Source organism: Lygodium microphyllum, chromosome 23 (assembly GCF_053477565.2).
Source record: "Lygodium microphyllum isolate KBCC chromosome 23, Lygodium_microphyllum_v1.1.10, whole genome shotgun sequence".
NCBI classification, from domain to species: Eukaryota; Viridiplantae; Streptophyta; class Polypodiopsida; order Schizaeales; family Lygodiaceae; genus Lygodium; species Lygodium microphyllum.
Window position 1 is genome coordinate 93,472,417 of NC_141157.1, and position 17,792 is coordinate 93,490,208.

A 17,792-nucleotide genomic window follows, 5' to 3' on the forward strand; every position below is an offset into this window, starting at 1 on the left:
TGTCTTCAGTGGATTTCGGGAAAAATGATGTCTAGGAGAGTGGCCCCTTTGAGCAACCCAAGTGTGAACTCCAATGCTGCGTCGTGTGATCAAACTGTGAGAACAGAGGATCAAGGTACAACAGAGATTCAATAGACAGTGTGAGAGTGAGAGACAGAGTTGAAGCACGACACCCAAGAGAATAGACTGAATGAGTGTAATCTAAAAGTACAAAGTACAACCCTTAAACCTTAGGGTTGTAGGGGGATGTTCACACCCGACACACACTCAGTGCCCAAATGTGTGTAACATAAGCACATAAGTACATACGATAGATAATAAGACCATAAGTCTGGGGGAAAAAACCTTTCCTACCGAGAGTAAAAAGTGCCCCAGTGACCTACTGATCACCGACACTCCCATATGAGTGTAGGCGTAAGTAAGGCGTGAGTCAAATACCCAACAAACCCCCCTGGAGTGAAGAGTGATCAAGAGTACAAGGATCATCCGCCACCAAAGGATATCAAATTTAAAGCATCGCGAAATGCTTCAAATTTGTCACGAGGAAGAGCTTTGGTGAAGATGTCTGCCACATTACTGGTGGTAGGACAATAGACAAGGCTGATATCACCTGCATGTAGCCTCTCTCTGACAAAGTGATAGTGAATCTCAATGTGTTTCGTGCGAGCATGAAACACTGGGTTCTGTGCCACTGCAATGGCACTCTGACTGTCAGTGAACAATGGAGTAGGCTCAGTAACAGATACATCCAAATCAGCTAGCAAGCGTCTAAGGCATACGCATTCAACTGCGGTAGTGAAAGCTGCCTTGTATTCAGCTTCACATGACGATGTGGCAACAGTGGATTGTTTCTTGCTAAGCCAAGAAATGCAAGAAGTGCCAAGAAAGAAACAATTGCCACTAGTAGAGTGACGTGTATCATAATCACCAGCCCAATCAGAATCACTGTAAGCATGTAAATGTAGTGGTCCCCCCTTGGCATAAAGCAACCCAAGAGAACGAGTACCCTGCAAGTAGCGAAAAACAGGCTTGACAGCTTGCCAATGTGACATACGTGGCTGATGCATATACCTGCTCAAAGCTGAAACTGCAAACTGTATGTCCGGCCTAGTATTGCATAGATAGATGAGACATCCAACTGCAGGAGCATATGTATGTATATCAAACAAATCACTGTCATCATGTAATGACAGTTTCAGTCCACGTTCCATGGGAGTACAAACTGGCTTGCAATCCTGTAAGCCAAATTTCTCAAGAAGCTGCCCAATATACCTTGACTGTGATAACCCAATACCTCGAGCATTATGTATGAACTGGATGCCCAAGTAGTAATGCAAAACTCCCAAGTCAGACATGTCAAAAGTTTGCTGCAAATTTTGTTTGAATGCTGAAATCTGATCAGCATGTGTTCCAGTGAGCAAAAGGTCATCAACATAAAGACATAAAATCAGCATAGATCCCCCTTCTTTACATACGTAAAGGGTAGACTCAGATGAGCTGTTTAGAAACCCCTGACCAAGCAAGAAAGCATCTATCTTTTCATACCAAGCTCTAGGAGCTTGTTTTAAACCATATAGTGCCTTTTTGAGCTTGCATACCAAATGTTCTGAGCCTTCAACTGCAAAACCAATGGGCTGCTGTACATAAACTTCCTCTTGAAGTTCCCCATGTAAAAATGCAGTCTTGATATCTAGTTGATGGACTGTCCAACCATAATGTGCAGCCAAAGCAATCATAGACCTGATGGTCGTCATACGGGAAGTAGGAGCAAATGTCTCCTCATAATCAATGCCCTTTTTCTGTGCGTAGCCTTTAGCTACCAGCCGTGCCTTGTATTTATCAATGGATCCATCTGCTTTTCTTTTCAATTTGTAGACCCATTTTGTTCCAATGGCTTTCTTCCCAAATGGCAAGGACACCAAATCCCAAGTTTGATTCTTAGTAATAGAATCTAATTCAGCTTGCATGGCTACCATCCAATGCACACTGTGTTGTGCATCCTCATAACATTCAGGCCCTTCATTATCAAAAGTACTTGCTGCCATAATAAACTCCATGGTATGTGCTGAATCATGCAAACGAGTTTGCCTTCTAGTACGACCAGCCATGGGTGCATCCAAAGGACTATCTTGCATAGTCTGCAAATACCATCTAGGTAGCTGTCTAGCATCCTGGCTGTGTGCAAGCTCTTGCTGAATTTCTGTTTCAGCATGATGCTGAATATTCCGATCAGCCAATGGCTGAATTTCTGCACTTTCCATAGGAGCAGCTGGCTTAACATTAGGTTCATTTTGTGAACCTCCAGCTGAATCACCAAAAGTAATGGGCAGCAGCCCTTCAAAAACATCACGGGCAGCTTGATATGTGTCCAAACCAGCCAAGGATAATTCTGATTTTTCATAAAAAACAACATCCCTGCTGACAAAAACCTTCTTCGTAACGGGATCATAGAGTCTGTAGCCTTTGCTCTCGTTGCTATATCCCATAAAAATGCACTTAACAGCCTTGTTGTCCAAGTTTTTTCTAAGTACCTGTGGAATATGGGCATAGGCAAGACACCCAAAGGTACGAAAGTGACCAACCGAAGGTTTACGGCTGTTCCAAGCCTCAAATGGTGTGATGGTCTTCAAGGCTTTGGTAGGGCATCTGTTCAAAATATGGCAAGCACACATGACTGTTTCTATCCAAAAACTATGAGGCAAGCTCTTTGCCTTCAGCATATATTTGGCCATCTCCATGAGTGACCGATTTTTCCTCTCTGCTACCCCATTCTACTGTGGAGTATAAGTTGTAGTATACTGATGTACTATGCCCTTCTACTGCAAAAAAGAATTCAGCATAGAGGACATGTATTCCCCCCCTCCGTCCGAACGGAGAGTCTTAATGTGGCATCCAGATTGGTTTTCAACAAGTGCACTGAAGGCCAAAAATGCATCATACACTTCTGACTTCTTTTTCAAACAATAGACCCAACAAAAACGTGTGAAGTCATCAATGAATGTCACAAAATAATAACAACCACCCAATGACATGGTCTGCATAGGCCCACAAACATCTGAATGCACCAACTGCAATCTGGTTGTTGCTCTGAAAGCAACATCAGGAGGAGATGAGAACCGATGCATTTTCCCCATAATGCGTCCCTCGCATAAGTGCTCGGGAGGTCTCTCCAAGAGAGGTAAGCCATCCAGCATCTGAGTACGCTGTAATAGCATCAAGCTGCCAAAGTTTACATGCCCTAAACGAGCATGCCATAACTCCGCCTGTATCATAGCAGGAGTAAGAGTGGATGTCAAGTATGCTGACTGATCTACTGAAAGAGCATTCAACTGATATAAACCATGATACAAAGATCCTGTCAATGCCAATGTCATGCATTCTTTTTCTCAAACCATGCAACGGTCATCATCAAAAGTGACCTGCATACCACAACGTGCCAAAGAATAAATAGAAAGCAAATTGTTCTTTATTCCAAGCACAAACAAAGCATCTTGCAGGCGGAGAATGGAGCCATCAATGGCTGTGAGCTGAATCTCCCCAATACCACGAACAGGGTATGATGCATTATTGGCACACTGTACCGATTTCCCAACGGGAGGTGCACTAACTGAAGCAAACAAATCTCTGCGAGATGTGATATGTCTAGAAGCACCACTGTCAAAGAACCAAGTGTCAGCATCCTCTGTAGAGCTAAGTGCTCTATCGGCCCAAGAGATGTCATAACTGCAAGTGTAAAAACAATAGTCCGTGTCCACAACAAAGGACGCGGACTCACTAGCAGTGGAAGGGGTAGTAGAAACAGACATTCTTGACTCCTTCTTCTCGTTGGCAATGCACTTTTTGCACTCAGTGATATAGTGGCCGGGCTTCTTACAATAATGACATTTTTCTTTCTTTGCTTGCGTCCCCCCTTGTGATTGATTTTGTGATGTGCCCGAAGTGCCAGAACTCTGTGGAGCATTTTTCACCTTGTTGTTCTTGTCTTTCTGTCTTGCCACAAAAGCCTGCTCAGAGACTATAGCATCTACACCACTATTTTTCCGTGTTTGCTCCTCCTCTAGAAGCAAGCTAACTAGCTGAATAAAAGTGAGTGGGTGCTCAGCAATCCTCATGGTGAGGTTCAATGCAATATAAAAAGACAAGTACAAAGGAGGTAAGGAGTTCAAGGTGGTGGATATCAACTGTGCATCTGAAAAATACTCATCTACATTCATGAGCTGCTCCCTCAAGTCCTGAATCTTGTTTAAGTGATCTTGCATAGAATCACCTTCATGCATCTTCAGAGTTTCCAACTCTTTCTTCAAAAAAGAGATCCAAATCTCATTCTTTCCTGCAAACATATGCTCCAAAGTCCATGCATCTCGTGAAGAAGATGCCGAACGGATATGAGGTATGATGGACCGCTGAACTGCCAGAGCAATCAACGACAAGGCCTGTGCATCACGGGTATCCCAAGCTTTTTGAGCTACAGTTCTTGGAGGAAGCGGCTGAGGTGGAGCAGACTGAGATCCCCGTTGTCCATTTGCGCCATGGGGAGGAGGAGTAGCGGGAGCTACAACTCCCGGTCGAGTTTCCTCTCCACTGACATAATCCCATAAATTCTTGGCCACTAATACATTTTTCATCATGAATGACCAAAGGGAATAGTTGTTTCCGTCCAGTCTGTCCTCCTTGGATACATACGTAAAAACATCACCTCCCTGATTTGCCATGATGACAAATTTCCAAAGAGAAAATGAGCAATGTCAAAGCAGGACGAACTGGAAATCTGCAAATTTCCAGAAATTGCAGCAAATACATTTCTGCAATTAATGTGCAAGGGCGTACTCTGTCAGAAAACTGTCTTTAATGCACACTTCCCAAGGTGCAAACAGTGCACTGCAGCACTGTTATGTCAAAATCCCCAAAATTTTTGCCAAATTTTCTGTCAAAAACAGTCTTTCTGTGACTGTATCATTAGTTTAAATGCAACTGTCCTCCAAATATACAAAAGCCCCAAAAATTCTGACGATCCAGTCCAGAAATTTGCATGAAATTTATCCCTCCACTTGTTCTGTGCCAACCGCGTGTGAACCTCCGCTTCCAAAATAGTGTTCTGGGCTGAAATTAAAAAAATTTGTTGAAAATTTTACCTGTTGCAGAGCAGACTGGCGTGTGGTCAAAACAGTGGTCTGACAGGCGTCGTCTGACGAAGTGGTCAGGACGTTGACTGGCGGGCCAGCGTAGAAGGCAGCGACTGACGTAACGTTTTAAAAACGGCGGCAGGCGGGCAGCACGAGGTCTGACGGGCGTCGACTGACGAAGACTGCGCTGTCGAACAGCGCGCGAGCTGATGTGACGTGTCGTGACGAGACTGATGTCAGGCGGACTGACGAAGCTGACAGATGACGTTGCTGACGCTGACGATGCTGACGTCTGACGAGGACTACGCTGTCGAACAGCGCGCTGGCAGAGGAGTCGTCTGGGCAGGTCTGACGTGGACGACAGGCGACGGGCTGCAGACGGACACTCGAGCAAAGGCTATGCACAGAGGAAAAGCGCCAGGACGCATGCAGGTACAGGTGGCGTCTGGGCAGGGCAGTGTTGCATGCTGACTGTTGGAGCTGCGCTCAGGGCAGAACTCTGCAGGTCTGGAGCTGGCGACTTGGGGGCAAAACTGGCGGGGACTGCTGGCTGCTGCTTGAGGACCGCTCTGATACCAAATGTGAGAACAGAGGAGCAAGGTACAGCAGAGATTCAGTAGACAGTGTGAGAGTGAGAGACAGAGTTGAAGCACGACACCCAAGAGAATAGACTGAATGAGTGTAATCTGAAAGTACAAAGTACAACCCTTAAACCTTAGGGTTGTAGGGGGATGTTCACACCCGACACACACTAAGTGCCCAAATGTGCTTAACATAAGCACATAAGTACATACGATAATAAGACCATAAGTCTGGGGGAAAAAACCTCTCTTACCGAGAGTAAAAAGTGCCCCAGTGTCCTACTGATCACCGACACTCCCATATGAGCGTAGGCGTAAGTAAGGCGTGAGTTAAATACCCAACACAAACTGACTTGCTCTGGCTCCTCTGGTCAATGACTTTGTTGATCATTTGTGGCTTTTTTCAGAATTAAAGCTGAGAATGTTTGCTTTGGATCGTGTCCATTTACTGTGTGAAAATATCAAATCATTCATAAACTGAGCAAGCCAAGTGCTAACCCAATTCTACATTGTGCAATGAAACTGACTTGCTCTCCTTCTGTATTCAATGACTTTGTCAGCTTGTTCCTCCATTGTGAGATGACATTTTGACATATTATTGTAGGTTGCAATTGGATTGTATCCATTGATTGTACAAAAACACAAAAAATGTTGTGGAATAATCTTCTCATATTAACAGCATATCTTTAACATCTAAATAGATACTGTTAGCTAGTCCCAAAATTTTGTTTGTTGCATAAGGTACATATCCAGCATCCTTTCAATGCCCTTGTTTCAATGCAAAGATGCTGTGTAAGCAATCTAATGAATAGTAACATAGGTCTCTCTTTCAAGTCATTTTGGAGAGAGGCTGATAGGCAAGGCTGTAAGCTAACTTGCTGTGCTTGTGTTTTGGTGGCTTTATTATGTCTGTCAGTCCTTTCCTTATGACTTAGCTGAAGATGTTTGAAGTAATTGCTAGTGGGTTGTGTTTCTTTTGTATACATTTGTAGCTTCTTTTGTCACTGCAGTTTGAAAGAAACCTTACCTTTGTGTAAGGCTCAAAATTTTGCAAGATAATGTTTGCAGAAATTGTGTTATGCTGAACATCCAAAGCCCAAAATTTGTTGATTGCATCATTCTTACCACTTCACATACAATGGTAAACTGATTTGCAAACAAGCTAAGTGTTCACACTGCACTCTTGACTATGTAAAAAGAATAACACTGAGAAGAAAATGAAGTGATGGTATGTCTTGTAAATCAGACCAGAAAAGCTTTGGACATCCAACAGAGGTCGTTTTTTAATACTTATGCATCAATTAAGGGGGATCTACGATGTTCATTTAATGAATGCATTTGCAAATCATATGCTGTTGCCCAATCTTTGGACTGTTGATCTGAAGATGGACCTACTCATTAAATACTGGTCTATGTCTGAATATTTGTACTTAAAAAACAAAACTGTGTTTCATTTCTGCATTTTTTGGCAGTATGATTGCGAGCAATTATACTGGACATTTTATGCTTACACAGATGCTTCTACCTCTAATGCGAGAAAGTGAGCAACAGGCACGCATTGTGAATGTCGGATCTTTCACACATCACTGTGGTAGACATCTATACAATCTGATCTCGTCAAGTTGACAGCTTTCTTTGATCTAACATACTGAATAATTTGCCATTGTCGGTTTATACAGTGCACAACAAAAACACACTCCTGCAATCTCTTGATATACAAGAAATGCAGAAGATTGAAGGTTCCAAGAACAAGAGGACTTACCCAATTGCCCAAATCTATGAAGCAACAAAATGTGTGTTTGTCACATTTTTTCCAGCTGTAAACTTTGGTAACTTGTCAAGCATGTCTTCACTAGATGATAATTTTACTTACTCTGTCCCACTGTTTTATGCAAACAATGCATGTGGTAATAAGAAGAACCAATGTCTGTGTGGATCTGCATTGGGTGTGTCTATGTATGTCTCTGATAAACATGCATTGGGACTGCCTTGTGCCAAAGAAAACATAGCAGCAGCAGCAGTGTTGTGCATTTTCTAAGACACAAAATGCAGAAGGATGTAGGTTCCCACTCAGTAAAATTGCAGTGGGAATGCCATGCCGTAACAGCAGCGCCTCAAGGCCTGCAAAGAAGCTGTCAGGCTCCAAAATTTTAAAATGTAGTGGCTGCGGCAATGGATTCACAACAAATGAGGAAGCAAAGAACAATGAAGATGACGGACAGGATGGTGAATGAATAATTGACTTTGAGCTAAGATGGCAATCAAGAAGTTCATGAGAGTGAACAGGAGAGGAAAATATTGAGCATCAGAAAAATAATGCACTCATATAATACGTGAGATAAAAGAGTATGTATGTATAGACATAGGTAAACTCCTAGATGGGTGTATAAGGGGCCCAAGAAAAGGGAAATCCTATCAATAAGGCCAAGATAAAGTTACAGGTGCAAGCCTTACGTAGGACAAGGATATACATCACAAGGTAATGGGAGTGAGTCTAATACAGGGGTCACTTCGAAAGCCAATCGGATCTAGATGATAGAAGGTACCTGAGTCCAATGTATTAAAAGAACCATCTCGTCTCCTCATCATGAACTCCGAGTTAACATGTAGCCTCTCCAATCTCCCATGGAGTGCATGGGTAATCACTGTTGTGATCCTTGAGAGGATTTTTGCTATCAATGCATCTTGTAAATCAATGTCATAATTGTGTTTCCTTGTCCATATGAATCAAGTGACTATTCTATCAGTCAGCTCCATATGTGACAATGTTCCTCAGACACTGATTGCGAGGATATTGATATGGAAATGTTGTTCAGTTGATGTCCCTGAATATCCACATGCTAGACATGCATCCATGACTCTCCCTTAAATCACTATCATAGTCCTTCATACCACTTGGGCCTTCAGGCAATATATAAGAAATGTGTATGTCTCCTCTTTCTCCTCAATTGGCATAAGCTATTGGGAGCCTACCGTAGCCAGGCCACGTGTTAATTGCCAACTTCATGCTACTAACCACAGGAAGAGTGAGATCTTTCTAGGTTTGAAAGCTGTCATCTAGTCTCCTTCAGAAGTTGGACAAGAAATGTGAAGAGATTCCCTGTGTATGCCAATGCTGGGTGGTAGTTGGCATCTCTTTCATTGTGCTTGCATGGATCCTCATTCCCATATTAGTCCTATATCCAAATAAGATGTCCCCTCCATATCCAATCTCCAGGATCCCTTTGTGGTCTCTGATAAACCTTGTCTTCATCTGTCCCTTATGCAAGCAAGTGACCAAGTCTGATCCATGCACCATATCTTGTTGCAGTGAGCTCCTAGTCTGATCCTTTGATGAGAGCAACCTGCAAACTCTGCCTGATCCAAATCCTTTCTCACGAGCCACTGTGAAAGTGAAGACTTTGAAGTGAAGTGATCTCAATCCCCATATGACATTTCAGATACCTTAACAAGGTTCTCGTCATGCCTTGCAAAGAAGGCTCAACAATTGGAACTGAACGGATTTCCCATTCCTTCAGGAGCTATTGCACTACTGTTAGTTTTCTTGGTTCTCACCTACGATGCACAATTCCCACTCAGTGTACTCTTGCCATCCTATTTTGTCTACCCTGAGCATGCAAGAGAAAGCTCAAAAGAAGATCAAGAACTGAAGAGAAGGCTCACAATCATGCTTTTGCTTGCCATTCTAGTTGGGTTGGTGTGGTGAAAGCTCTTGATTGGCCTTTGATGCTTGCAAGGTCACTTCAACCTCTTTTCAATCTGCCACCTTCCATCCGATCGTTCTCCACCTACGAGCAAGAAAAGAGGGAAGAGGAGAAGAGAAGGGGAAGTTCAAGAGAATAGAAGCGATACCTCTCTTGTTCCCTTGCGCATGCTCACACCCTCTCACTCTCAAGCTCAAGCTATGGTAGATAGTATAGGAGAAAAGGACAAGAAATGAGAAACTTAGTTTGCACCCACAAGGATGTGTCTCTTTCATTTCTTTTGACTTTAAATGCCTAAGGTTTGAGTTTAAGGCTTCAACCCCTGCACTCACCCTATTGTCCACTTACAGTGCTAGTAGGCCTTAGCAGTATCCCACCATCAGCCCATAATTAGCAACTTTCTCTTCACAACCTGATCTCAAATTGGCTCCTTATAGCCTAGTAACTTAGCACAACTGGTTGCTTTCACGACAATCATGACCACCAGGCATCATATTTGACCAGATCGGCCACCATAAAAGCATGCAGTCTTTGCTCAAAAGTAGAATAAAGCACATGCATGCAATCCAAGACAGCTGCCAACAGCAACACTAGTGCGCTTTGAGGAAAGGGAAGGCTGCACGTAGCCTGGACAAATCCTAGACGGGAAGTCTATACTATCTAAAGCAGCCCACAGCTGTTACTAGACAACCCAAGCCTATCCAAGCTTGCACATTGCTGTCCAGCCTTGTCCATGTCTAAAGGAATAAACAGTGGAGCCCTTTGGAAAAAAAGCATTAGGAAAGCAATTTTAATGACAACCAACAATCCCCCTTTTACCAATTATGAGACTCCACCTCATCGCTTTGGATGAAAAGACATCTGTAGGTGTCTCAAAGTTTGCCTGCCAACAAAGACACTCTAAAACATCACTAAATTGGGGGCTGTTATTTTATCAGTCCCCCTTAACCTAATGGGCTTGAGACCGCCTCTGACTACTTAGGATGGCCGAACTGAACCGTAAGCTCCACAGATACCACTACTAAGACTCTTGCTATAGTGCTTCTAAGAGTCACCTAGATTATATCTTTCAACATGCAAAGCAATGGGTGGTCCCACTGACCAGTTGGCAAACTAGAGCCCCTACTGTGCTTCTAATGGTAAGCTCTATAGTGGGAGCAAATTGGGCATGAGGATAGCATTGGCTGAAGAAGCCAGGGGAAAGAAAAGGGGGAGCAGGGTGTGCCTTTCGTTGCATTGCAGTCTATTGGTGGTGGAAAATGATTGCATGCTATCTTGGGAGTGCCATTCACCACTTTATTCATAGGCATATAGGAGTGGCATAGAAGGCAGAATGGTTGTGGCGGGAGTCAGAGCACACACCTTGCAGGTTCAGCCGGGATGTTTAGCAAGTACAGATGCATATTCTTCTGTCATGCATTGGTTTTGGTGTTTCAAATTTACAGATAGATAAACTTGCATACAGTCACGAAAGATCTTTTAATCATAGAAACAGGGAATGGCTGTTCCGGCATGTAGGAATGGCCTAACGCGTTCCAAACCCTCCGAGGTGGTGAAACAGTCAGGGATGTTCCCTGCCGTTCCCTCCCATTCCCTTCCGCTCCCTGTTTGGACCAGCCATTCCAGGCTTGCTGACCAAAAATTGACATTTTTACTATTTTTTTACCGGTGTCACACTCCTACCACATGTTCATCCATCTCCATTGCCTAATGTGCACGCGCTAATCTCTTTTTCTTTTTCGTGAAGATAATTGAATTAAGTAGAAACTAGATACATCAGACCATCTGGTCAGCATTCTCACTCAATCTCTGACATTCTGTTACATCAGACCATCAGGTCTTCAAAGAAAGTGAGGAAAGACTATTAGGACTTAACACAAAGAGAAAATCACACAGCTAGAGTAGAGCGAACAATAGCCAGCTAGGGGGCAGCAATGTCAGGAACTACCAGGTCAGCTGATATCATAGAAGAAATCTGCCATAGCACTAAACCTCAAACACGGGCCACATGACCATGGATGCCCGAGACCGAATCAAAAATAAAGGCATTCCTGTTGGGTATCTCACACGCCTTACTTACGCCTACGCTCATATGGGAGTGTGCGGGTGATCACTAGGACACTGGGGCACTTTTTACTCTCGGTAGGAGAGGTTTTTTCCCCCAGATTATGTGTACTATTTTGTATGTGCTTGTGGTGCACACTTACGGGCACTTACTGTGTTCGGGTGTGAACAGCCCCTTATAACCCTAAGGTATAAGGGTTATCATTTGTACTTTCATCTAACACTCTATTCAGTACTATTGCATTGGGTGTCGTGCTCAACTCTGTCTCTCACTCTCACACTGTCTACTGCACTTCAGCTGCACCTCGATCCTCTCCCATCTGACATTTGGTATCAGAGCTGTCCTCAGTCAGCAGCCTGGAGTCCCCGTCAGTCTTGCCCCCGAGTCGCCAGCTCTAGACCTGCCCAGTACTGCCCTGCGCGCAGCTCACAATCTCCACGCCAGCAGCTGCCCGTCTTCTCACTACAGTCGTCCACGTCAGCAGCTGCCCGTCAGCAGTCGCTCGTCAGCTCGCGAGCAGCTCCACTTCGCCAGGGCCCTGTTTCGTGCAGGCGGAGTCAACGCCTGCTCGCGACCTGCCTGCCCGCTTGAGATTCGCGCAGCCCGCCAATCAGCCTCCCGCCGTTTTTGACCACGTGCAGCCCGCCTGCCCATCGCGACTGGTCAGCCCGTCTGACAACCTGCTCCCGCCTGCCCGCCTGCCCGCCTGCCTTTGTCACGTCAGCAGCTCGCGACGTGCTGCACGACCAGGTAAAATTTTCAAAAATTTTATTATTTCAGCCCAGAATAAAATTCTGGAAGCGGCGGTTCACACGCGGTTGGCACAAATTTACTGGAAAAGTAAATTTCATGCAAATTTCTGACTGAATGGTCAGAAAATTTTGGGGCTTTTGTGTATTTGGAGGACAGATGCATTTAAACTGCTGATACAGTCACAGACCGACTGTTTTTGACAGAGATTTTGGCAAAATTTTGGGGATTTATTCATAACAGTGTTGCACTGCACTGTTTGCACATTGGGAAACGTGCTGTGTCTGTCTGTGACACATTGAATGCACATTTTGGGGCTTTTGTAACAGACATTTGTGACAGAAATTTTGGGCAGAAAATTTTGGGGCTTTTGATGTTTTAGTGCTGCTGAGCACTAATTGCACCTTGGGAAGCGTGCATCAGTGACAGTTTTTTGTGACAGAGTACCCTTTGCACATTAATTGCAGACTTGTGTTTGCTGCAATTTCTGGAAATTTGCAGATTTCCAGTCCGTACTGCATTGACATTGCTCTATTGCCTTTTGGGAAATAATGGCAAATCAGGGAGGAGATGTATTCACCTATGTGTCCAAGGAAGACCGATTGGATGGGAACAATTATTCCCTTTGGTCTTTTATGATGAAGAATGTATTAGTGGCAAAAAATTTGTGGGATTATGTCAGTGGAGAGGAAGCACGACCGGGAGTTGTGGCTCCCGCTACTCCTCCTCCAGGAGGACGTGCAAGAGGGCAACCTCAGCCCCCTCCACCTCAGCTCGCTCAGCCACTTCCCCCAAGAACTGCAGCTCAGAAAACTTGGGATACACGGGATGCACAGGCTATGTCGCTGATTGCATTGGCAGTTCAGCGTTCTATCATTCCTCATATTCGTTCAGCAGCTTCTTCACAAGAAGCTTGGTTGATATTGGAGCAGATGTTTGCAGGAAAGAATGAGACTCGCATCTCTTTCTTGAAGAAAGAGCTAGAGACTCTAAAGATGAATGAGGGTGATTCTATGCAGGATCATCTCAACAAAATTCAAGACTTGCGGGAGCAACTCATGAATGTGGATGAGTACTACTCAGATGCGCAGCTGATTTCTACGACATTGAATTCACTGGCTCCCTCTTACTTGGCTTTTCATACTGCCTTGAACCTCACTATGAGGATTTCGAAAGAGCCCATCACTTTCATTCAGCTTGTCAGTTTGCTTCTAGAGGAAGAGCAAACTAGACGGAACAGTGGTGTGGATGGTATAGCCTCTGAGCAGGCTTTTATGTCAAGGCAGAAGGGTAAAAACAGCCAAGGGAAAAATGCTTCGCAGAGTTCTGGTAGTAGTAACACTTCACAGACAAGTCAGAAACTGGGGGGCACGCAAGCCAAGAAAGGAAAATGCCATTACTGCAAGAAGCCTGGCCACTACATCACTGAGTGCAGGAAGCGCATCGCCAAAGAGAAGAAGAAGGAGTCAGGGATGTCTGTTTCTGCAGCTCCTTCCACTGCTAGTGAGTCCGCGTCCTTTGTTGCAGACAGGGACTATTGTTTTTACACTTGCAGTTATGATGTCTCTTGGGCTGATAGAGCATTTAGCTCTACAGAAGATGCTGACACTTGGTTCTTTGACAGTGGTGCTTCACGGCATATCACATCTCGTAGAGATTTGTTTGCTTCTCTTGGTGCACCTCCCGTTGGGAAGTCTGTTCAGTGTGCTAATAATGCATCATACCCTGTTCGTGGTATTGGGGAGATTCAGCTTACAGCCATTGATGGCTCTATTCTCCGCCTACAGGATGCTTTGTATGTGCCTGGCATTAAGAAGAATCTGCTTTCCATTTCTTCTATGGCACGTTGTGGTTTGCAGGTCACCTTTGATGATGACCGTTGCATGGTCCGTGACAAGGAACACATGACATTGGTCTTGACAGGTTCTCTGTGTCATGGGTTATATGAGTTGGATGCTCTTTCGGTAGATCAGTCTGCATATTTGACATCCACTCTTACTCCTGCTATGTTAGAGGCAGAGTTATGGCATGCTCGTTTGGGGCATGTAAACTATGGCAGCTTGATGCTATTACAGCGTACTCAGATGTTGGATGGATTACCTCTCTTGGAGAGACCTCCTGAGCATTTATGCGAGGGTTGCATTTTGGGGAAAATGCATCGTTTCTCTTTTCCCCGTGATGTTGCTTTTAGAGCAACAGCCAGATTGCAGCTTGTGCATTCGGATGTTTGTGGGCCCATGCAGACACAGTCATTGGGTGGTTGTTACTATTTTGTAACATTTATTGATGACTTTACACGTTTGTGCTGGGTCTATTGCTTGAAAAAGAAGTCAGAAGTGTATGATGCATTTTTGGCTTTCAGTGCACTTGTGGAAACTCAGTCTGGTTGCAAGATTAAGACTCTCCGTTCGGACCGAGGGGGGGAATACATGTCCTCTATGCTGAATTCTTATTTGCAGCAGAAGGGCATTATCCATCAGTACACTACTGCATATACTCCACAGCAGAATGGGGTAGCAGAGAGGAAAAATCGGTCACTCATGGAGATGGCCAGATGTATGCTGAAGGCAAAGAGTTTGCCTCATAGTTTTTGGATGGAAGCCGTCATGTGCGCTTGCCACATTTTGAACAGATGCCCTACCAAGGCCTTGAAAACCGTCACACCTTTTGAGGCTTGGCACAGCCACAAACCTTCTGTTGGCCACTTCCGTACTTTTGGGTGTCTTGCATATGCCCATATTCCACAGGTACTTCGAAAGAAGTTGGACAACAAGGCTGTAAAATGCATCTTTATGGGATATAGCAGCGAAAGCAAAGGCTACAGACTCTATGATCCCGTGACCAAGAAGGTTTTTGTCAGCAGGGATGTTGTATTTGATGAAAAATCAGAATTATCCTTGGCTGGTTTTGATACATATCAGGCTGCCCGTGATGTCTTTGAAGGGCTGCTGCCCATCACATTTGGTGATTCAGCTGGTACTTCAGCAAATGAACCTAATGTTCAGCCAGCTGCTCCTATGGAACATGCAGTAAATCAGCACATTGCTGAAACTGAAATTCAGCAGGAACTTGTACACAGTCAGGAAGCAAGACAGGTGCCTAGATGGTACACGCAGACTATGAGAGATAGTCATTTGGAAACACCCTTGGCTGGCCGTACTCGAAGGCAAACTCGACTGCATGATTCAGCACATTCCATGGAGTTTGTTATGGCAGCATGTACTCATGATAATGAGGAGCCTGAATGTTTTGAGGATGCACGACATAGTGTGCATTGGATGGCAGCCATGCAAGCTGAATTGGATTCTATTCATAAGAATCATACTTGGGATTTGGTGTCTTTGCCAGTTGGCAAGCGTGCCATTGGTACGAAATGGGTCTACAAATTGAAAAGGAATGCAGATGGATCCATAGATAAGTACAAGGCACGGCTGGTAGCTAAAGGCTACGCACAGAAAGAGGGCATTGACTATGAGGAGACCTTTGCTCCTACCTCCCGTATGACGACCATTCGGTCTATGATTGCCTTGGCTGCACATTTTGGTTGGAAAGTGCATCAGCTGGATATAAAGACTGCATTCTTACATGGGGAACTTCAGGAAGAAGTGTATGTACAGCAGCCCATTGGTTTTGCAGTTGAAGGCTCAGAAAATTTAGTATGCAAGCTGAAAAAAGCTCTATATGGTTTGAAACAAGCTCCACGAGCTTGGTACGCAAAGATAGATGCTTTCTTGCTTAGTCAGGGGTTTGTAAACAGCCCATCTGAGTCTACCCTTTATGTACATAAAGAACGGGGATCCATGCTGATTTTGTGTCTATATGTAGACGACCTTTTGCTCACTGGAACACGTGCTGATCAGATTTCAGCATTCAAAAATAATTTACAGCAAACTTTTGACATGTCTGACTTGGGTATTTTGCACTATTACTTGGGCATCCAGTTTGTACATGATGCTAGAGGCATTGGATTATGTCAGTCAAGGTACATTGGGCAACTTCTTGAGAAGTTTGGCTTACAGGATTGCAAGCCAGTTTGTACACCCATGGAACCTGGGCTCAAACTGTCATTACATGATGACAGTGATTTGTTTGATATCCATACTTATGCTCCAGCAGTGGGATGTCTCATCTATCTATGCCACACTCGGCCAGACATACAGTTTGCCGTTTCAGTTTTGAGCAGGTACATGCATCAGCCTCGTATGTCGCATTGGCAAGCTGTGAAGCGTGTGTTTCGTTACTTGCAGGGTACTAGAGCTCTTGGATTGCTTTATGCCAAGGGGAAACCACTGCAGTTACATGCTTACAGTGACTCTGATTGGGCTGGTGATTTTGATACTCGTCACTCCACTAGTGGCAATTGTTTCTTTCTTGGCTCGTCATGCATTTCTTGGCTTAGCAAGAAACAATCCACTGTTGCCACGTCGTCATGTGAAGCTGAGTACAAGGCAGCCTTCACTACTGCAGTTGAGTGCGTATGGCTTAGACGCTTACTTGCTGATTTGGATGTATCTGTTACGGAGCCTACTCCTTTATATACTGACAGTCAGAGTGCCATTGCAGTGGCACGGAACCCTGTGTTTCATGCTCGCACGAAACACATAGAGATTCACTACCACTTTGTCAGAGAAAGGCTACATGCAGGTGATATCAGCCTTGTCTACTGTCCTACCACCAGCAATGTGGCAGACATCTTCACCAAAGCTCTTCCACGAGACAAATTTGAAGCATTTCGCGATGCTTTGAATTTGATGCCCTTTGGTGGCGGATGATCCTTGTACACTTGATCACTCTTCACTCCAGGGGGGTTTGTTGGGTATCTCACACGCCTTACTTACGCCTACGCTCATATGGGAGTGTGCGGGTGATCACTAGGACACTGGGGCACTTTTTACTCTCGGTAGGAGAGGTTTTTTCCCCCAGATTATGTGTACTATTTTGTATGTGCTTGTGGTGCACACTTACGGGCACTTACTGTGTTCGGGTGTGAACAGCCCCTTATAACCCTAAGGTATAAGGGTTATCATTTGTACTTTCATCTAACACTCTATTCAGTACTATTGCATTGGGTGTCGTGCTCAACTCTGTCTCTCACTCTCACACTGTCTACTGCACTTCAGCTGCACCTCGATCCTCTCCCATCTGACAATTCCGAGTATGCCAAATATGCCACAAGGTAGTCCATCTAAGGAACTAGAAAAGGAAGGAATAATCAAAATGTAAAGAAGGCACAGAGGGCAGCTTTCCCATAATCCATGAATGGGCTGTTAGCCAGAGCTGAGTCGTCGAGAACCACACGTGAGAAATAAAACACTAGATCTGTCGCGCAACTGGACAAGAGGCAAAAAGATGAAGTAATGTTTTATTACATGTAGTACAAAATACACAACGACCAGCAGAGATCTTTCAAGCATGCAGCACCTCTCTAGTTGGAAAACCACCAATAGCAGTCTTCACAAGAAGACTTTACCTTGACAGGGAACCTTAGACTTCCAAAGCTGAAGGAATCGTTCTTGCCACTTCTGTTTGCCAACCCTAATATGCCATAATTTATTCACCGTTGTAATGA

General features: G+C 44.4%; 1 protein-coding gene across 5 annotated transcripts in view; it reads left to right on the forward strand.

Annotated features, from left to right (window-relative positions):
* LOC148016470 (uncharacterized) overlaps nt 1-17,792 on the forward strand; it is a 201,062-nt gene that overhangs the window by 166,992 nt on the left and 16,278 nt on the right. For 3 of the 5 annotated variants that reach the window (XM_087664333.1, XM_087664331.1, XM_087664330.1), the window contains exons 6-7: nt 7,177-7,295; nt 7,384-7,533. In XM_087664333.1, coding sequence (XP_087520459.1) covers nt 7,177-7,295; nt 7,384-7,533 — 269 coding nt within the window. The remainder of the gene's footprint in view (nt 1-7,176; nt 7,296-7,383; nt 7,534-17,792) is intronic. The other 2 variants (XM_087664334.1, XM_087664332.1) reach the window with 1 other exon arrangement.